The sequence below is a fragment of the Trachypithecus francoisi genome, unplaced genomic scaffold (genome assembly GCF_009764315.1).
Source record: "Trachypithecus francoisi isolate TF-2019V2 unplaced genomic scaffold, Tfra_2.0 Lachesis_group3, whole genome shotgun sequence".
In the NCBI taxonomy this organism is placed as follows: Eukaryota; Metazoa; Chordata; class Mammalia; order Primates; family Cercopithecidae; genus Trachypithecus; species Trachypithecus francoisi.
The window spans coordinates 159,640,818-159,662,859 of NW_022681468.1; the positions used below are offsets into that span (position 1 = coordinate 159,640,818).

At 38.0% G+C, this 22,042-nt stretch overlaps 1 protein-coding gene across 10 annotated transcripts in view; it reads left to right on the forward strand.

Annotated features, from left to right (window-relative positions):
• The window catches only part of TJP1 (tight junction protein 1), a 279,503-nt gene that overhangs the window by 176,669 nt on the left and 80,792 nt on the right, over positions 1-22,042 (forward strand). For all 10 annotated transcript variants that reach the window (XM_033190726.1, XM_033190728.1, XM_033190727.1 and 7 more), the window contains 2 exons: positions 20,226-20,350; positions 21,422-21,524. In XM_033190726.1, the coding sequence (XP_033046617.1) occupies positions 20,226-20,350; positions 21,422-21,524 (228 nt within the window). The remainder of the gene's footprint in view (positions 1-20,225; positions 20,351-21,421; positions 21,525-22,042) is intronic.

The window sequence follows — 22,042 nt, forward strand, 5'->3', positions numbered from 1 at the left end:
TACTCACTTTCACCACCTTTCTTCAGTGTGGTACTGGAAGTCCTAGCCAGAGCAATTAAACAGGAGAAGAAAAGAAAAGGCATCCAAATTGGAAAGAAAAAAGTTAGATTACCCTTGTTTGCAGACAACAGTATCTCAAATTTAGAAACAGCTAAGGACTCGACCAGAAACTGTTAGAACTGAGGTTTAGTAAACTTGCAGGATGCAGAGTCAGCATATAAAAATCAGCAGCATTTCTGTATGCCAAGAGCAAACAATCTGGAAAATAAACCAATAAAATAATCTTCTTTACAGTAGCTACAAATAAAATAAAATACCTAGGAATAAACTTACCCAAAGAAGCAAAAAATGTCTACAGTGAAAACTATAAAACACTGATGAAAGGTATTGAAGAGGACACCAAAAAGTGGAAAGATACTCCATGGTCATGGATTCAGTGTTGTTGGAATCAGTGTTTTAAAATGGCCACAGTACCCAAAGGAATTTACAGATTCATTGCAACCCTTGTCAGAACACCAATGACATTCTTCACGGAAGAATGTTTTGGGATTGGAAAAACAATCCTAAAATTTCTGTGGAACCACAAAGACCCAGAGTAGGCAAAGCAACCGTGGGCAAAAAGAACAAAACTGAAGAAATCACATTACATACATTATGTGACTTCAAATTACACTCCAGAGCTATAGCATGGTGCTGGCGCAAAAGCAGACACAGACCGATGGAACACAATAGAGAGCCCAGAAAAAAATCCACACATTTACAGCCAACTCATTTTCAACAAAGTCACCAAAAACACTGGGGAAAGGACAGTCTGCTATAAATGGTGCTGGGAAAGTTGGACATCCGCATGTAGAAGAATGAAACTGGCCCCTATCTCTTGCTGTACACTAAAACAAATCAAAATGGATTAAACACCTGAAATTATGAAACTACTAGAAGAAACATTGGGAAATACTGAACGTCATTGGTCTGGGCTAAGGTTTCTTGAGTAAGACTTCCAAAGAACAGGCAACCACAACAAAATGGACAGTGGGATCACGTCAAGCTCAAAGCTGCTGCACAATAAACTCAACAAAATGAAGCAACAACCCACAGAATGAGAGAAAATATTTGCATACTCCCCAGCTGGCAAGAGATAATAACCAGAATATATAAGGAGCTAAAACAATAGGAAAAAGACATCCAGTTTAAATGGGCAAAAGATCTGAAGCACAAGAGCTGAATAGATGTTTCTCAAAAGAAGACATATGGATAAATGGTCAACAGGTATGTGAAAAAATGGTCAACATCACTAATCAGAGAAATACTCATCAAAACTATAATGATATATTTCATCCCAGTTAAAATGGCTTTTATCAAAAAGATAGGCAATAACAAATGCTAGTGAGCATGCAGAAAAAAGAGAACTCTTATATGTTGTTGATAGGAATGTAAACTAGTACAGTCACTATGAAGAATAGTATGGAGACCAGGCATGGTGGCTCATGCCTGTAATCCCAGCACTTTGGGAGGCTGAGGTGGGCAGATCATGAAGTTAGGAGATCGAGACCATCCTGGCTAACACGGTGAAACCTCATCTCTACTAAAAATACAAAAATAAAAAAAAACTTTTTTACACAGAAAAATGGGGCGGGCATGGTGGCGGGCGCCTGTAGTCCCAGCTACTCGGGAGGCTGAGGCAGGAGAATGGCGTGAACGTGGGAGGCGGAGCTTGGAGTGAGCCTAGATTGCTCCACTGCACTCCAGCCTGGGCAACAGTGCCAGACTCTGTCTCAAAAAAAGAAAAAAATATATATTATGGAGGCTCCTCAAAAACTAAAAATAGAGCAACCATATGATCCAGCAATTCCACTGCTGTGTATATATCCCAAAGAAAGGCCTGGGTGCGGTGGCTCATGCCTGTAATCTCAGCACTTTGGGAGGATAAGGTGAGCAGTTCACCTGAGGTCAAGAGTTCGAGATCAGCCTGACCAAAATGGAGAAACCCTGTCTCTACTAAAATCCAAAATATTAGCCAGATGTGGTGGTGTGCACTTGTAGTCCCAGCTACTCGGGAGGCTGAGGCATGGGAATTGCTTGAACCCGGGAGGCAGAGATGGCAGTGAGCCAAAATCATACCGTTGCACTCCAGCCTGGCAACAGAGTAAGACTCCGTCTCAAAAAAAAAAAAAAAAAAGAAAAAGAAATCAGTACATCAAAGGGATAACTGCACTCACATGTTTATTCCAGCATTGTTCGTGACAGCCAAGTTATGGAATCAACATAAGTGTCTCATCAGTTGATGAAGGGATAAAGAAAATGTAAATATGCTCTATGGAATATTACTCAACCATAGAAAAGAATGAAATCGTATCATTTGCAACAACATGAATGGGACTGGAGGACATTACGTTAAGTGAAATAAGCCAGGCACAGAAAGACAAGTGCCACATCTTCTCACTCATGTGGGAACTAAAAAAAAAAAAAGAAAAAATGAATTCACGGAGACAGAGAGTAGAATGATGGTTACCAGAGACCGGGAAAGGTGGTGGGGAAGTGGCGATAGTTAATGGGTGCAAAATATGGTTAGAAGGAGTAAGATATAGGCCGGGCGCGGTGGCTCGCACCTGTAATCCCAGCACTTTGGTAGACTGAGGCGGGTGGGTCAAGAGGTCGAGACCATCCCGGCTAACACAGGTAAAACCCCGTCTCTATTAAAAATATAAAAAATTAGCCAGGCGTGGTGTCGGGCGCCTGTAGTCCCAGCTACTCGGGAGGCTGAGGCAGGAGAATGGCATGAACCCGGGAGGCGGAGCTTGCAGTGAGCCGAGACCACGCCACTGCACTCCAGCCTGGGTGACAGAGCAAGACTCTGTCTCAAAAAAAAAAAAAAAAAGGAGTAAGGTATAGTGTTTAGTAGCACAATAGAGCAACTATCGTTAATGTATTGTATATTTCACAGTAACTAAAAGAGTGGAATTGGAATGTTCGTAACAACAAAGTAATGATAAATGCTTGAGGTTCTGGATATCCCAGTTACCCTGATTTGATAATTACACATGATACTTGTATCAAAATGTATGACGTGGATCCCATAACAACTATTATTTACTATAATAATTAAAAATAAAAATATTTTTTAAATCTTTGGACAATGAAAAAGTCTTGCCAGTGCGAGCTGAGAGAGTTATGTCAAAGCATAATAACTTAGTTGACTTCATTCTCTGAGGCTACAGAACGATACTTTCAACTGTCTCAGTCTTTTGGTGTTCTAAGATGATGCCAAATAAAATTTGTTTTTTAAAAGTTTTTTAGTCTTGACTATCTAGAGCAGGGTCAGCAAAGTATTTATTTAAAGAGCCAAATAGTAAATAAGTATTTTAGGCTTTGCAGACCATAAATCTCTGTCAAAACTGCTCAACCCTGCAGCCGTATTGTGGAAGCAACCATAGACAACAGGCAAACGAATGAATGTGGCTGTGTTCCAACTGTGGGCCATAGTGTACTGACCGCTGATTAGAGCAGTGGCTCTCCAGGTTTTATTATAAAGAGGGATCAACTGTGCAGTCCCTCCCCATCAAAGATTCTTACTCAGTTTGTCTGGGCTGGGACCCCTAACACGTATTTTAAATAGGCTTCAGTTTGAAATGAAGGACTATGGCCTCTGGCATCCCACTTTTAAGAAACACTCACAGAGGAATGAGAAAGCTTGTTCTCTCTGGGGTGAGCAAGTGGGCTTTTGGCAGTGGTAGTAACTGAAGGGGATAATTGGAAACTAGATTCTTTTGGCGGTAACCTGGAGTATAGATACTCTATATTGCCAAATAAGGACAAATTCATATTCTTTGACATCTGACAGTCAATTTTATGAAAGTTGGAGGTCATTTTATAAAAAAACCGTTTAATTGATGAGAACCTATCATTTTCTGCTGTTTACTGTCTATAATAATATATGCTTCATTCTTTCATTTGTATTTCCAGAAGGTACTTTCTTCATCTTACATTTTAGAAACTGTTGAAACCCTATTCATTCTTAAAGACTAAATAGTTTTTTGGTATTCCACTGTGTGCCAAGCACTGTTGCACTCTTATAGGCCCTGGAATTATGTCAGAAAAAAACAGGCAGAATTTGCCTCCTCATGGATTCTCATCTCTCTGCTGGTCCTCAGTGATGGTTAAATATGTACATCGGATAGTTGTTTACCCCATCTTCTACTACGTGATAACTTTCACAAGGGTTGGAAATCTTGTCAGTTTTCTGTCCCCTTAGTGCTTAGTACCTAGTTCTGCCCCAAAAAACTGAATTCCCTAGGACACCAATCATGTTGAGTAAAAGTCACTCTTGGGAGGTCTACAACAGCACTGCCCAGTAGCAGTATAGTATAAACCACATATGTAAATTTAAGTTTTTTAGTCTTCCTATTAAAACCTGTGGAAAAAAAAAAAGGTGAAACTAACTTTATAATAGGTCTTATTATGTACAAAATATATTTCAACATGTGATAAGTTTAAAAATTGATCAATTGAGTCCTACAAAATTGTTCACTTTTCAATGTCAGCACCTTTCAGGTAACGCTAGCCATATTTGAAGTGCTTAATAGTCACATGTCTAATGCTTATCGAATTAGTGTAGGTGTGTAGCTTCAGATGGTAACTGCATGTGTTCATCTCTCCTGCAGCTGTAACACACCCACACCTTTTCAGCTTTCAGATACTCTCCCTTAGAAAATGCATACGTTTTTCTAATTCTTTGGGAAATGAAGTGAATTCCTCAGGAATGAGTTGCTCGTCATTACTCTGCTTTTCATTTTCTAAAACAGAATTATGTAACGGACTAAATGAGTATTTGTATACTAAAGCATTAAAAGATGAGTATAGAAAGCAAGGAAACTAGGCAAGAGATAATTTTAAGGGTAAGCTAGTGATTGTTTCAACTAGGGAGGTGATTGCCTAAGAGGTAAATTTGGGACAAGGGTGCCAAGGCAATGCACTGGAGGGAAGAACAGACATTAACAGACCCAGGACAGCTGGTTAACCACATGCAAAATAAGGAATTTGGACCCCTACCTCACAAGATTTACAAAAATTAAGTTTAAATGAACCATAGGTGTAAGTATAAGAGCTTAAACTCTAAACCTCTTTGAAGAAAACGGTAATAATTATTCGTGACCTGGGTTAGGCAATGGTTTATCGGATATGATGTCAAAAGTGCAAGCAACAAAAAGGAAAACAGATATATTGGACCCCATCAAAATTAGAAACTTTTGTGCTTCAAAGGACACTATCAAGAAAGTGAGAAGATACTCCACAGAACGGGAAAAGATACTTGCAAATCATATATCTGATAAGGGATTTGTTTCTAGAATATATAAATAATTTTTATAACTGAACAATAAAAAGACAAATCAGTTGAAAAATAGCAAATGATTTGAATAGATATTTCTCAAAGAAGATGTATGAATGTCCAATAAACACATGAAAAGATGTTCAATATCATTAGCCTTCAAGGAAATGTATATCAAAAAGTATAGTGAAATCCCTTCACACCCACTAGGATGGCTGTACTCAGAAAGACAATAAATATTGGCAAGGATGTGGATAAATTAAAACCTTTGCACATTGCTGATAGGACTGTAAAATGGCGCAGCTGCTGTAGAAAACAGTTTCAGAATTCCTCATAGAATTACGGGACATAGCAATTCCACTCATAGGTGTACACCCAAGAGAAATGAAAGCAAACGTCTACATAATTTAATTCATGAGTGTTCATGGCACCATTATTCATAGTAGATCTGACTCTTAGCTGATGAATAATGAATAAACATTTTGATATATACAGAGAATGGAATATGATTTAGCAATACAAAGAAATGAAGTACTGATACATACCACAGCATTGATGAACCTTGAGAACATTATGCTAAGTGAAAGATGCCAGTCATAAAAGAACATATATTGTGTGATTCCATTTATGAGAAGTATTCAGAATAGGTGAATAGAGAGTTGTTAGTGGTTGCTGAGGCCAGGGGTTTGAGAGATGATGGCTAAAGGGTGCGGAGTTTCTTTTTAGGGTGATGAAAATGTTATAAAATTTTGATGGGGTCCAATGTATGTGTTTTCTCCTTTGTTGCTTATACTTTTGACATCATATTCAATAAGCCATTGCCTAACCCAGGTCATGAAGATTTATTCCTGTGTTTTCTTCAAAGAGGTTTAAAGTTTAAGCTCTTAGACTTAAACCTATGGTTCTTAAAACTTAATTTTTGTAGATGTTGTGAGGTAGGGGTCCGAGTTCATTATTTTGCATGTGATTAACAAGCACCATCTGTAACCAGTGATGGTTACAATATGTACATACTAAAAACCATTGAATCATACACTTTAAAGAGCGAATTTATGATATATGAATTATGTATCAATAAAGTAATAAAAGAAATTTTACTTATCTGTCAAGCAGCTCCAAACCGCTATCTGATAGATGTAAGTATTTAAGCTGAAGCAAACACGTAATCTAAGATATACTCCCTTTATCTGGTAGAAGGCTATTATTTGCACTTACAGAGTGCATTATGAGTTTTTCAGACCCTTCATTATATTTGTCTGTGAAGTAGGTGTTAACCATGTGAAATAAGGTGAGTCTCAGAAACGTCTAGTAAAATGCCCCTTAAGAGCTAGAACTTGAACCCAGGTTTGGACTCAGCATACTGTGCTCTTTTTATGTCATATATATATGTCAGGTTTAATTTACAGTTTTTAAATGTGGCTGGCACAGTGGCTCACACCTGTAATTCCAGTACTTTGGGAGGCCAAGGTGGAGCATCACTCTAGGCCAGGAGTTCTAGGCCAGGAGTTCAAGACCAGCAGAGGCAACATAGTGAGACCCTGTCTCTACACACCCCCCAAAAATTTAGCCAGGCATGGTCGTGTACACCTGTAGTCCCAGTTATTTCAGGAGGCTGAGGCCAAAGGATCTCTTGAACCTAGGAGTTTGAGGTTACAGTGAGCTGTGATTGCACCACTGCACTCCAGCCTGGGCAACAGAGTGAGACCCTGTCTCTAAAAAGCAAAAAGTTTTTGGAACCTAATTTCTGAAATTAAGAACTCATGTAATTCACATAAACTACACAGAGGTCTCTCTATACATGCAATAAAGTGAATAAAATAAAGGGTAGGTAATTTGGCAAGGGAGGAGCCAATGTTTGTTTAGAACATTGGTGGTGAGGCTAATTTTACAGGGAAAATGACAGTCTTAAAGAAGGGGAATTGGAGGTATTCTGTAGGAAACTGGAAATAGGAAAATGGAACAGGAAGGAAAAATGAAAACTATGATTTGGGAATCAGAATGACAGTAAGAATAAACAGAAGGACACACACAATTTGACTAGCCAAGGGACACAAGTGTTAAAAAATCGAATCCATCTGACAGTCATAGAAGATTGAACAACGTTTTGAGAACTACCAAGTTGGTAGAAAATCTGCAGTGCTTGGGTCTTGTGACTTCTAATCTGTTTGGGCTGACCACTAATTTTGAACAGGCCTTTAAAATCTTTTGAGACCCCATGGAATCAAAGTATATTAAAGTTGATAACATTAAAATCTCTCTTATGCAGATGAGGGAACTTAAATCTGTGGAGGTCTTACATAAGGTTGTGATTGGCACACAGGACCCAGGCCTGCTGACTTCACCTGTAAGAAGGGAGCTGGAACAGACAATTGCTGAGGCTCCATCTGGTTTTCAGATTCTGTAATCTCAGTGGCCACTGTGAAAACAAATGGCTAGAACAGGTCCCATTGAATGTTAATTGAAATTCCAATGAAAAGTTAATTGGAAGAATAAGAGGAGAAAATAAAACTGGAGTTAGTGAGGAAAGTTATAAGTTAGCTGATTGTACAAGTTTGATGTGGACAAATGGGAGAATAAAACAAAAGGCAACAAGTGGAATTCTTAAGTAGGTAATTGGGCATATTCAATAGGAACAGAAAGGAATCTTTGGAGAAGAAATTAAGCAGTTATTTGTGAAACAGGAGCAACTTTCAGGAATTTTTTTTGAGGAACCAAGAAATACTTTAACCAATGAATGGGTGAGCAGACCTTTTCTGTGAAAGGCCAGATTATAAATAGCTTGACTTTGTGCACCACAAGGTCCCTGCAACTATTCAGTGCAAAAGCAGTCATAATTATATGTAAAGGAGTAGACGTGGCTAGTGTCCAGTAAAACAGGACACATAACTGAAAAAATTCCAGGACCCATTTCCAAGTTCTAACATAAATTCAGTTGTCTAGCCAGGCATAGACATATCAAGGCAGAAGTTATTGCTGCTCATGGTTGCTTAAGGTTTCGAAAATTTGAAATATGGCAAGTCTTTGCTGCTCTTTCTTCCATCCCCAGAAGCTAAAAGTTATCCTGTACATTTTCTCATGTAAACATACTTTTAAAAATCAACTATTTTGGCAGAACTGCACAATTTTTACATTAAACATAGATGAGAAAAAAAGTCACATTTTCCATTTCTGTTGAAAACCCCTTGGGAATGTACCATGCTAGTCTGTTAGCAAGTCTAAGAGAGCATATTATTGCCTCGGAGTAATCTACCTCTGTCAACTTTGATTACTAGAAACAGTAAAAAAAATTTTTTTGCATAGGCTAGCATTTATTTCTGTTTTAAAATGGTTTTTACCATATCTAGATTATTTATATCATTTAACCCTTTAATCCTTGTTTAATCTCGGTATTATAAATAAGTACAGTATACATTTAATGCTTATCACCAGTCCTATCCATGTATCTCTTGTCATTTTGATTGTCAGAATGTTATTCTCTATTAGATTCCTTAGGATGAGATAATAAAGACAATATTTCCTTTGTTCTTGCATGTTGCCTGGTTTATTTGTGTTTTTTGTACTTAAAGGTCAGTTTTGTTGAATATAAAATCCTTGACTCGGCTGGGTGTGGTGGCTCACGCCTGTAATCCCAACACTTTGGGAGGCCGGGGTGGGCAGATCACCTGAGGGCGGGAGTTCGAGACCAGCCTGGCCAACATGGCGAAACCCCATCTCTACTAAAAAAAAAAAAAAAAAAATTTTAGCCAGGCTTGGCAGTGGGCACCTGTAATCCCAGCTACTTGGGAGGCTGAGGCAGGAGAATCCCTTGAACCTAGGAGGCAGAGGTTGCAGTGAGCCGAGATTGCGCCATGGCACTCCAGCCTGGGGGAGAAGAGCAAAACTCTGTCTCAAAAAAAAAAAAAAATCATTGAGTCACTATTTTTTTCTTAAAATTCAGTCATTTAAATATATTTTTGGTGTTTAGTCCTCCTGAGTTGATATTCTCAGATAACTCACATATCCACAGTGATGTAAACTCTTTCAGTACCTAGTTTCAATTTTTTCAAAAATAGTATCAGGAAAGTTTTTTGTTTGTTTGTTTTTGTTTTTTTTTTTTTCCCTTATTTTGATTTACTTCTTTAGGGCTCCTCCTGTTCGTATATATCATGCTTCTTTGCTTGTCTTCAGTGTTTGTCATGTTCCTCAAATCCTTTTTATAAAATCTCTTGCGTTCTTTTATAAAAAATGTTATTTGTTTATTTAAAAACTTTTAAGTTCGGGGTACATGTGCAGATTTGTTAAGTAGGTAGACTTGTGTCACGGGGTTTGATGTACAGATTATTTTGTCACCTAGTACTAAGCTTAGTGCCAAATAGTTACTTTTTCTGCTCCTCTCCCACCTCCCATCCTCCACCCTCTGGTAGTCCCCAGTGTGTTCCCTCTGTGTCCATGTGTTCTCATCATTTAGTTCCCACTTATAAGTGACAACATACAGTGTTTGGTTTTCTGTTCCTGCGTTAGTTTGCTAAGGATGATGGCCTCCCATTACACTCATGTTCTCGCAAAGGACATAATCTTGTTCTTTTTTATGGTTGCATAGTTTTACTACATTTTCTTCATCCAGTCTTCCATTGATGGGCATTTAGGTTGATTCCACATCTTAGCTATTGTGAATAGAGCTGCAGTGAACATATACGTGCATGTATCTTTATGATAGAATAATGTATATTACTTTGGGTATATACCCAGTAATGGGATTGCTGGCTCGAACGGTCGTTCTCCTTTCAGCTCTGAGGAATTGCCATACTGCCTTCCCCAGCGTGTATAAGCAGTGCCTTTTCCCTGTAGCCTTGCCAGCATCTGTTATTTTTTTGACTTTTTAATATTAGCCATTCTGACAGGTGTGAGGTGATATCTCTGTGTTTTTGTTTGTTTCTTTGAGATGGAGTTTTTCTCTTTTTGCCCAGGCTAGAGTGCAGTGGCACAATCTTAGCTCACTGCAACTTCTGCCTCCCGGATTCAAATGATTCTCCTGCCTCAGCCTCCCAAATAGCTGGGATTACAGGCATGCACCACCATGCCTGGCTAATTTTTGTATTTTTAGTAGAGATGGGGTTTCACCATATTAGTCAGACTGGCCTTGAACTCCTGACCTAAGGTGATCCACCAGCCTCAGCCTTCCAAAGTGCTGGGATTACAGGCGTGAGCCACCGCGCCCGGCCGCTCATTGTGGTTTCGGTTTGCATTTCTCTGATAATTACTGATGTTGAACATTTTTTCATATGATAATTGGCAACTTTTTTTTTTTTTTTTGAAAAGTGTCTGTTCATGTCCTTTGCCCACTTTCTAATGCGGTTGTTTTTTTCTTGTAAGATTGTGTATAGATGCTGGATATTAGACCTTTGTCAGATGCATAGTTTGCAGGTGTTTTCTCATATTCTGTAGGTTGTCTGTTTACCCCTTTGATGGTTTCTTTTGCTGTGCAGAAGCTTTTTAGTTTAATTAGTTTCCATTTGTCAATTTTTGCTTTTGTTGCAGTTGCTTTTGGCGTCTTTGTCATGCCATCTTTGCCAGTTCCTGAGTCCAGAATGGTATTGCCTGAGTTGTCTTCCAGGGTTTTTATGGTTTTGGGTTTTACGTTGATATCTTTCATCCATCTTGAGTTGATTTCTATGTATGTTACAAGGAAAGGTTCCAGTTTCAGTCTTCTGCATAAGGCTAGCCAGTTACCCCAGCACCATTTATTGAATAGGGAATCCTTTCTCCATTGCTTGTTTTTGTCAGCTTTGTCGAAGATCAGATGCTCGTATGTGTGGCCTTATTTCTGGGCTCCCTGTTATGTTCCGTTGGTCTGAGTGTCTGTCTTTGTTACAGTACTATGCTGTTTGGTTACTGTAGCCCTGTAGTTTAGTTTGAAGCTGGGTAACATAATGCCTCCAGCTTTATTCTTTTTGCTTAGGATTGTCTTGGCTGTTCAAGCTCTTTTTTGATTCCATATGAATTGCATTCCTGATTTGGCTCTTGGCTGTTGATTGTGTATAAGAATGCTAGTGTTTTTTGTATATTGAATTTGTATGCTGAAACTTTGCTGAAGTTATTTATCAGCTTAAGGAGCTTTTGCACTGAGACCATGGGGTTTTCTAGATATAGGATCATGGCATCTGCAAACAGGGATGGTTTAACTTCCTCTGTTCCTATTTGGATGCCCTTTACTTTCTCTTGCCTGATTGCTCTGGTCAGGACTCCCAATACTGTGTTGAATAGGAGTGATGAGAGAGGGCATCCTTTTCTTGTGCTGGTTTTCAAGGAGAATGCTTCCAGCTTTTGCCCATTCAGTATGATGTTGGCTGTAGGTTTGTTGTACACAGCTCTTACTATTTTGAGGTGTGTTCCTTCAATGTCAATGCCCAGTTTATTGAGAGTTCTTAACATGAAAGGATGTTGAAGTTTATTGAAAGCCATTTCTGCATCTGTTAAGATAATCATGTGTTTTTTGTCTTTAGTTCTGTTTATGTAGCAAATCACATTTAATGATTTGCATATGTTGAACCAACCTTGCATCCCAGGGATAAGGCCTACTTGATGGTAGTGGATTAGCTTTTTGATATGCTGCTGGATTCAGCTTGCTAGTATTTTGTTGAGAATTTTTTGCATCAATGTGTATCAAAGATATTTGCCTGAAGTTTTATTTTTTGTATCTTTGCCAGGTTTTGGTATCAGGATGATGCTGGCCTCATAGAATGAGTTGGGGTGTTGTTCGTCCTCTTCAGTTTTTTGGAATAGTTTCAGTAGGAATTCTTCCAGCTCTTGTTTGTACATGTAGAACAGCTATTAATTCATTTGGTCCTGGGCTTTTTTTAGTTGGTAGGCTATTTACTACTGATTCAGTTTTGGCACTTGTTACTGGTATGTTCAGGGATTCCATTTCTTCCTGGTATGTTCAGGGATTCCATTTCTTCCTGGTTCAGTCTTGGGAGGGTGGGTTTGTCCAGGAATTTATCAGTTTCTTCTCGATTTTCTAGTTGGTGTTCATGGAGGTGTTGATAGTATTCTCTGATGGTTACTTGTATTCCTGTGGGGTCAGTGGTATTATCTATCCCCTTTGTCCTAATTGTGTTTATTTGGAACTTCTGTCTTCTTTGTCTAGCTAATAGTTTATGTTACTGATTTTTTTCGAAAATTCAATTCTTGGATTCGTTGGTCTTTTGAATGGTGTTTTGTGCCTGGCTCCTTCAGTTCAGCTCTTTTTTGTTATTTCTTGTCTTCTGCTAGCTCTGGAGTTGGTTTGCTCTTGTTCCTGTAGTTCTTTTTGTTGTGATGTTAGGTTGTTAATGTATGTAATGTTGTTAATGTCGTATGTATTACTGATTTAATCTTAGAACGTTAGGTTGATTTCTTTTTACTTCTTCTCAAGGTATTTTTTGGTCTGATATTCCTATCTAAAATGACTTTTTAAAATTTCAGATTTGGTCTCAAATTCTTCCACTTCATTTCTACAATTTTTCTAATTCTTTCATGTCTTGTATCTTCTTGTGCTAATAACAGTTGTAATCCTCCCCGTCTTTTAAGCCTTCTTTCAGGCATACTTTTATTGTCTGCAGAGATGTTATTCTGCTACTCAGTATGCATTATATAGTAACTGTGTAGAGCGGGGGTCGCCATCCCCCAGGCCACAGACATGTACCCATCTTTGGCCTTTTAGGAACTGAGCCACACAGCAGCAGAAGGTGAGCGGCAGGCAAGTGAGCAAAGCTTCACCTGTATTTGCAGCCACGCCCCATTGCTCGCATTGCTGCCTGAGCTCTGCCTCCTGTCAGATCAGTGGTGGCATTACATTCTCATAGGAGTGTGAACCCTGTTGTGAACCATTCATGCAAGGGATCTAGGTTGTACACTCCTTATAAGAATCTAATGCTGGATGATCTGTCACTGTCTCCCATCACCCCCAGATGGTACCATCTAGGTGCAGGAAAACTAGCTCTGGGCTCCCACTGATTCTACAGTATAGTGAGTTTTGTGATCATTTCAGCATATATTACAATGTAATCATAATGGAAATAAAGTACTTAATAAATGTAATGTGCTTGGATCGTCCCGAAACCATCCCCTCCACCTGCCGGTCTGTGGAAAAATTGTGTTCAAAGAAACCAATCCCTGGTGCCAAAGAGGTTAAGGACTGCTGGTATAGAGGGTTTGATTCTAATCATTTTCTTTTTCTCATTTTTGCCTGTAATTTGTGGTGGATGGGTGTGTGTGTGTGTGTGTGTATTCCTGTTTTTTGTTTGTTTTTTTTTTTTTTGCAGAAGGTGGAGGTGGGTGCGAAGGATTTTGTTTGTTTGTTTTAGAATATGGCTTGGTTCACGTGCTAAGGAAGTCTCCATAGCCAGTTGTCTGTCCCCTCCTTGTTGCATTTTGCACTTCAAGGGTGTACATTGACCCCCTAGTTTTGTTGTAAGTGTTGCACTTGGATTCTTGGTTTGTTATGTAGTCAACCTGCCTGTTTTTATTCAGTAAGATTCATTTATGCCTACTCTCATTGCTGCTTATTTTTCCAGAATTCTGTTTTTAGTGCTGTAATTAGTGCTAGTTTTTTTGTTTGTTTGTTTTGTTTTTTTTAAGAGTGTATAAAGGGAAATAAAATTAAAGTTAAATTGAATAATCAGTCAGATACTTGTTGAGGCTTACTGACTTGGTGAACCACTCTGTGTCAGGCTTCTGCAGAGTTGCATTGAACTGAAAGATGCATATGGATATATTGAACTAGCAAGCCAGTCACTGCAATGACTTGTTTTGGCAAAGAGAAAAGATTTTCCTCGCAAGACTACCAAATGAGGAGATGGGAGAAAAGTCTCAAACCCTCCTCCACAGATGGGATTTTAAGAATGTTTTTGGAATAGAGTACCAGGGTTCTCCAAGGTGTGGGTAAGAGAGATTGGGAGTAAGGAAAAGTGAGTGAGTTAGGATCTGCATACATGCAGTCAAGTTATACAGTTCTTCATAGAATGCATGTTTGAAAAATGGCAGTACCACCATGATCAGAGGAAGGAGGTTTTGGCCCTGGGACATCAGTCACCTCTCTGGGCATTCATGCAGGCCCAGTTGAAGGGTCGGTGGTCTTAATCAGCTTGAAGCGGACAAGAGCTGCCCACTGGTTCCTGGAAATAACTTTAAGCAACAGTTACTGTAGTGACCCACATTCGGAAGTTATCTATAAGGAAGTTCGTGGGAGTTTTTGCTGTGTGACTTGCTAGTGGGGGTTTTAAAATAGATCTACTAGAAGTAAGCGATGAAAAAGCAAGGCAGGTTAAGTTTCGCAGGCTTAATCAGGTTAACCTTCGATTTTAAATATGTGAGTTCCTCCCAAATAGGGCCTTGATGACCCAGGCTACTTGTAGTGCCGTGTGTTAAGTAGCACAAGTGTGTATGTGTGCCCCCGCAGGTTACAGGATGGACCACTTCTGGGAAAGCCAACGGTGTTTTTATGAATGAGATGACATGGAACCTGGGTTTTGAAAGATGAGCTGAAACTTGCAAGACTGATAAGGTAATAAGGAAATCCTAGGCAGAGAGGAGATGTTAAACCATAGTTTGATACTGCATGATCTGCTTAAGCAGGAATCAGTATTTAAGTAGGTTTAGAGCAAAGACTGGGGTGCTGGGAAGCAACTTTGGAGTTGTATTCAAAGGCATTGCATGCTAAGTAATTTGAACTTATGGGCAAGGACCTATTGGATTAGGTCTTTGTTAGAGGGACAGCACTGCCAACACTTGTAATGCAGTGGTGAGAAATCTGTTGAAAGGGCCAAATAAGACAATTATGAAGGTATATGAAGGTAGAAGGAAGGGAACGTGGGAAAGAGTTGAACCCTTTGAAATTTTTGATGAACTGATCTTACATTCAGAAAACATTGAAAGCTGCAGCTCTCGTTCCTGGCTGCTCATTAGAATCACCTGGGGGCTATTTTTTTTTTTTTTTTTAAGTCCACCAACTCCTCTTCTCCATTTTTACTTAATTGGTATAGATTGAGGATTGTGCATCAGCAAGCAGTTTTGAAATTGTTTCCAAGTGATTCTTACCTACAGCCCGGGTAAGAAGTGGCAGGCTTCCTGGATAGTCATTAAGTGAACTGTGGTAAGCCCTGACGGAGCAGGATTACCTGCCCTGCTAGGTACCCGAACTACATTTACTTGCTCACAAGTGATTTTTTAAAATGTATGCTCGCATCCCTGCCTTGCTTATTGGAAGTTCCTAATGTTTTTGGTATTTCTTTAATCTTTTTATGTTTTTAACTTTTAAATAAAAGAAGAAAATAAAAGAACTACCAAACAAGATGTAAGTTCATACTGTAAAATTACATAAGAGTAATTTTTCAAATTACTAAATTATAAAGACTAGTCCCCACCTCTTTGAAGGAGAAAAAAAGGGAAAGGGTAATCCTTTAGTAAGGCTGGGGTGTTTAGGTTTTTTCCAGCATTTTGCAGTTACAAACAGTCTGCAATGAATAACCTTGTGCGTTTGTTATCTTTGTATTGTGAGAGAGGTATGTGTATCTTTAGGGTACTTTCTAAAAGCTAGTTTGCTCTGTCAGAAGATAGTACATTTGTAGTTTTGTTAGGTTATTGCCAAATTCCTCTCCTGAAAGTTGTAGCAATTTGTGTGCCCATCAGTAGTAGACAGCCTGTTTCCCTATAGCCTCCCTTTTCTGAAAGATGTCATGCTTTAATGTTTCTGTTCTTGGTGTTCTTTGGTTTTAACTTGCATTTATCTGTGGGTTTTAACATCTCATATGTCTTTTGTAAATTGTTTCATTGTTTTATTTTGTTTTGTTTTTTCTTCCTTCATGTTTAAGTAGTTCTTGATATCAACATTTTCAAAGTATGGTCTGTGGACTCCTGAAGGTCCCTGAAAACTTTTTAGGTTCAAGGGCAAAACTCTTTTTATACCTTATGAAGGTATTTCTTATCTTCTTTGCTGTGTTATTATTTGAGTGAAGGTTTGGAAACAATGGTGGTTAAAACTGTGTCAAGGCAGTGGCACCAAACCTTATAATAGTCATTGTCACACACTCATAGATTAAAAGAACAATTTCAGTTTTATTTAAGAATGACTTGAAACAGTAAGAACTATGTCTTGTTGCTTTCCAACCCTTGAGTACACACGTTTTCAGTAGTCTAGGTATGCAAATGGAAGTGTGCCTAAAGTAGTTCTGCCTTGCACTAAAGTACTTGTGTGATTATTTGAATTGCAGCTGTGTATTGAGTGGGGGATGGAAGGGCAACATCACTTTTGCTTGAAGGAACAATTGTTTACTTGAAGGAATGTATGGTTATCCAAACTTGAATATTTGACAAACGTATTTCTCCAAAATGAATACCTTGCTTCAAGGAGAACAATTCTTGATAGTATTTGTTGCTAACAATGAAAACTGATTTTTAAAACAAAAATTAAAATTTGAAAAATTTTTATCTGCCACCATAAGCTCAATAGCTTTTCAGTACTTAAAGACTCTTTTGATAAGCTTGATAGTGATATTAACAACGTGATTTAAAAATTACACCATGTGGTGAAATGTGGCATCGTTTGGAAGATTTGCCTAACTCAGGGAACCAGTATTTTCCAAAAGACTAAGGCATGCTATAATAAAATTTTGCATGGATGAAATACTCATTCAGAGTGTAAAATAGGCCAATAGATGTTCATGCAGTAATACAGACAGTTGATTGATATGGTTTCAAACTGTACATTGTTACTCTCCTTTAGAAAACGTATTAAGCTTTTGGCATAAAATCAAGCATGAATTTTCATAAGTACCTAAAAAGGGTACTAAAATAACTCTTCTTTTTCAATGACTGTACATGTGTATGAAAAGCTGGATTTTCTGTGTGTACTTGAACAAAAAGCAACATACTACGGGGTTTGTTACAGTGCATTTTCACAAACTTTGTTTTCTCTTCAGCGGTGAAACTCAAATTTTGTCAAAGCCTTTTTCAGGATCTTGGAGATAATCATATAATTGTTTTCTTTAGATTTATTAATAGGATGTATTATGCCAGTGGATTTCCTAATACACTAATCTTGCATTCCTGGAATTAAGCCCTTTATCATGGAGTATTTTATGTAGTGTTGGCCGTTGTTTGCTTATTTTTATTTTGTATTTTGCACTGATACGAATAAATTATGTTAAGCTGTAATATTGGGGGGTTGGTCATTATCATGGACAGTCATCAGGTTTCAGTGTCAGAATTATACTTGCTTCATAAAAAGAATTTAGAAGTTTTCCTTGATATCAGTGTTCTGAAACAATACATTGTATTGAGGCTGTCTGGATATTGCATGTTTTGGCACAGTTCCCCTGGGAAATATTTGTGCATGGTGCCTTTTTGTGGGATAATTCCCTCATAAGTTTTGCTGCTTTTTTCTCCAGAAATTGGGCCATTTAAGCTTTTTATTTATAATAGGGTCAATTTTGGCAATCTGTATTTCCTTAAGGAATTATGTTTCATTAGGTTTTCAAATTTCTTTGAATTTATTCAGTAGTCTCTTAATGTTTTCTAATGCCGTACTAATAGTCTAATCATTTATTTTCGAAGTTTTAGTCCTGCTTTTAATTTGAAATTTGGATATTGTCTTTGAATTATGATGAGTGTATGGTTTTGTGTACAGTAGTTCCCTCTAAGCCATGGGGCACATGTTCCCCCAGTGGATGCCCGAATTCACAGATAGTATCAAACCCAATTTTGCTGTTAATTGGAGCACATTTCTGTTCCTGTCTTCCACTCACAAGTTTAATGCCTTTTCCATTTTAAATAAACACCATGCACTGTGGCTAAACCCTTGCAATTTTAGGTGTGATAGCAAAACTAGCACAAATTTCGTTTCCCTTCACAACTTCACTAATAGAAGATTCCTTCTCCTTGTAGATCTTAGTAACCTCAGCATATGATTTTTTTTTTTTTTCCCGTATTAAGTGGAGGACTTTCACCTTCTCTCTTGAAGGAAACACTTGACAACTTTTCTTTGGCATATCTGAATTGCCAGCATCACTACTGCTGCACTTTGGGGTCATGATTAAGTAAAATAAGGGTGACTTGAACACAAGCATTGTGTTACCTCTCCACAGTTGATCGATCTCATAACTGTGACAGCTACTGAGTGACTAATGGACGGGGAGCCCCTATGTCATGGAGACACTGGACAAAGGGATGATTCACGTCTTAGATGGGACTGAGCAGGATGGCAAAAGATTTCATCACACTACTCGTAACGGTGTGCGGTGTAAATCTTACCAATTATTTACTTCTGAAGTTTTCCATTTAAAATTTTCAGACTGCAGTTGACCTGAGGTAACTGAAAGCAAAGAACATGAAACCGAGGATAAGGAAGAACCACTGTAGTTGGTCTATTTTTGTTGTATTAAATGTTGGGAAGATATATAGAGAAACAGATTCAGATGGTTGCCATTGTCTTTAGTTACTCAGAATTCTCCGTTTGTTATTATTTTCTTTTTTCATATTAACTTCTTTTTGTATTCGCTTTATTGCCATATAATTCACATACCATACAATTAAAGTATGCAATTCATTGTTTTTTAGCATGTTCTGAGTTGTGTAACCATCACCAGAGTCCATTTTAAAACACTTTCATTACAGGGGGGCAGGGGGTGAAACTCCCATTGACCTATCACCCCCCCAATCCCTGTAACCCTAGACAACCACCAATCAAGTTTTTGTCTTTATAGATTTGCCTTTCTGAGCATTTTATATAAATGAAATAATAGAATCTATTAACCTTTGTGCCTGGTTTCTTCACCTTAGCATAACATTTTCAAGGTTCATTCGTGTTACACTGTGTATATGAGTACTTTCCTTTTTACACACAATGTTTGCTTTTGTGGATGTATACCATGTGTTATCCATTCATCAGTTGATGGACACTTGGAATAGTTGGTATTCATTCTTCAGAAGAGTTTTTTTTCTTTTGCTACCTCTGTAGGCTTCGGGATGGGAGGAAAGGTGATGTACGCACTGTTCGTGGTGAATATAGTCTCCTTGGTTGCGGACTGGAAAGCTGAGGGAGGAAGTTGTTACCTTTGTCCTCAGGCAGTTTGAATTGTACCATTTTATACAAAAACATGTATTTCTGGTTTAATGATTCTGTAGTCTTAAGAAAATGTATGATGTCTCGTTAGACTACTCTAAGTACTTCATATCCTTTCTGGGGAATAGTGATTTCTTTGAGATTAGGTGATTTTTTAACAACCTGAAAATATATTGAATTTTTTATATACTGGCCTTTCCTGAGTCATTGTGGTAAAGATTCTTGGCTCTTTCAGAAGTGTGTAGCTTATTGTAATTCAGTTTTTTAAAAAGGTAATTTTACAATGTTTGTTCAATATGGCTAATGTACACCTTCTATTGTTTAATGTGCACAAGACGTTATATTCTACAGAGATTTTTAGAAGTTTGCAGAAGTTGTTGAAATAACTAATACTCGATTTTCAAAGCAATTGATATTTTATGTAAAATGGCAAATGTTATATATGCTGGATAAGTCTGTCATCTTCTAAATCAGTTGCCAGGATGAATGATGATCACACTGGGCACTGCCAATCTCCTCAGGACCTCTTCTGATCATCAAAAATGAAGTGAGGATTTCAGTGTTAATACGTTTTAAATGTCTTTTGGTTTTTAAAGAGCATGTATATAGTTGGCGATTTTTAATATTCTGTTATGTCCAGTAGTTATTAGAGCATACATTCTTGTACAAGGGTAATTCTAATGGTAACCATGCAGGTGAGTGTTTATGAATCACAAATATATTAAGATTGTAATTTTTGTATTTCGACTTCTCTGGATTATAGAGTATGATATAACAATTATTTTTATCCTTAATAGCAATATTTTACTATAATTTTTACTTTAGGCTCCTGGATTTGGATTTGGAATTGCAATATCTGGTGGACGAGATAATCCTCATTTTCAGAGTGGGGAAACGTCAATAGTGATTTCAGATGTGCTGAAAGGAGGACCAGCTGAAGGACAGCTACAGTAAGAGCGCCGCGCATCGTGGGCGCCTGTGCGACGGGCAGTGTCCTGTCCTCAGGCACTGGCCTGTCTTACACTGTCTTCGTGTTTTGCCATATTTATACACCACCTGTGCCATGATTCATACATTTTTTCCTTAAATTAACATGTGTTTACTTAAGAGGGAAACTGGCCAGGTGTGGTGACTCACTCCTTGTAATCCTAGCACTTTGGGAGGCTGAGGCAGGGGGATCACTTGAGATTGGGAGTTCGAGACCAGCCTGGGCAATGTAGTGAGATCCCCATCTCTACAAAAGAAGTTTAAAAATCAACTGGGCATGGTGGCATGTGCTTACAGTCCCAGCTACTTGGGAGGCTGAGGCAGGAGAATCCCTTGAACTTAGGAGTCTGAGGCTGCAGTGAGCCATGATTGCACCGCTATACTCCAGCCCAGGTGACAGAGCAAGACCCTGTCTCCAAAGAAAATAAAGGAAGCTTTATCCCTATTAAAATTGGAAAGCTAGTATCACTCACTTTTAATAGAATGTGTAACTGTAAAAATAGTGAAAAAAAATTTATAACTCCATTTTGGGTAGAATCTAGCCTTCAGAAGCCTCTCTTCCCAAGTCTTGCACCCTTTTTGTTCCATATGAAGATAGTAAGCTAAAGAAAAACACAAAATATACTAGCAAAATAATGGCACTACAATTAGAAGTATTAAAAGAAAATTAAAAGATGAAAAACTTAAAAGGTAAAAGGAAATAGGTTTTCCAGCTCTATGACTCAGTATCATTTAATGCCCTGTAACTGTACTACCAAGAATCATTTCATGGATGTGATACCTGTTCAGTCTTCTGGGGAAATACTTTGTTAATGACTTAAAAAAATTAAGGACCTGTGGTTAGTTACTTGTTAAACATTCTGTGGAGAAATCTGAAAGTAAATCAGTTGACATTATTTTATTGATCTGAAGAGAAATTGATTAATTGGCTCATAATTAGAATACATTTTAGAAGTACCTATCTTGAAAATATCATCATAAACTTACCAGAATGTTTATCTCTAACATATTATTTTGTGCCCTTTTCCCCTTAGGGAAAATGACCGAGTGGCAATGGTTAACGGAGTTTCAATGGATAATGTTGAACATGCTTTTGCTGTTCAGCAACTAAGGAAAAGTGGGAAAAATGCAAAAATTGTAAGTATCTTTTATCTTTGATTCAGTAAAGGTACCCCTTTACATTTCTGGTATTTGAATTTATCCTTCCCATTTAAGAAAAGGAAACAAACAATAGTTCCAACGTTAGTTGTTTACAGTTAAGAGTGTTTCTTTTAACAGTAGTGTGGTTTGTCACTGGTATGTGTATTTTCTCAGTTTAGATACCAGGAATTTTCCAATTGAAAAAGGAAAGGGGACAGTTGAATAGTTAGCTCTTTTAGGCTTAATGTTTCCTCCTGTTTTCCTCCTCTACAGTCATGTGTTCCAATGTTTTGGTCAACAACAGCCGCATATTTGACAGTGGTTCCATAAGATTATAGTACTGTATTTACCTTTACTGTATTTAGATACACGCATAGTTACCATTGTGTTATAGTCGCCTACAGTATTCAGTACAGTAACATGCTGTACAGGCTCGTAACCGAGAAGCAATAGGCTATGCCATGTAGCCTAGATGTGTGGTAGGCTATACCATCTGGGTTTGGGAAGATACGTTC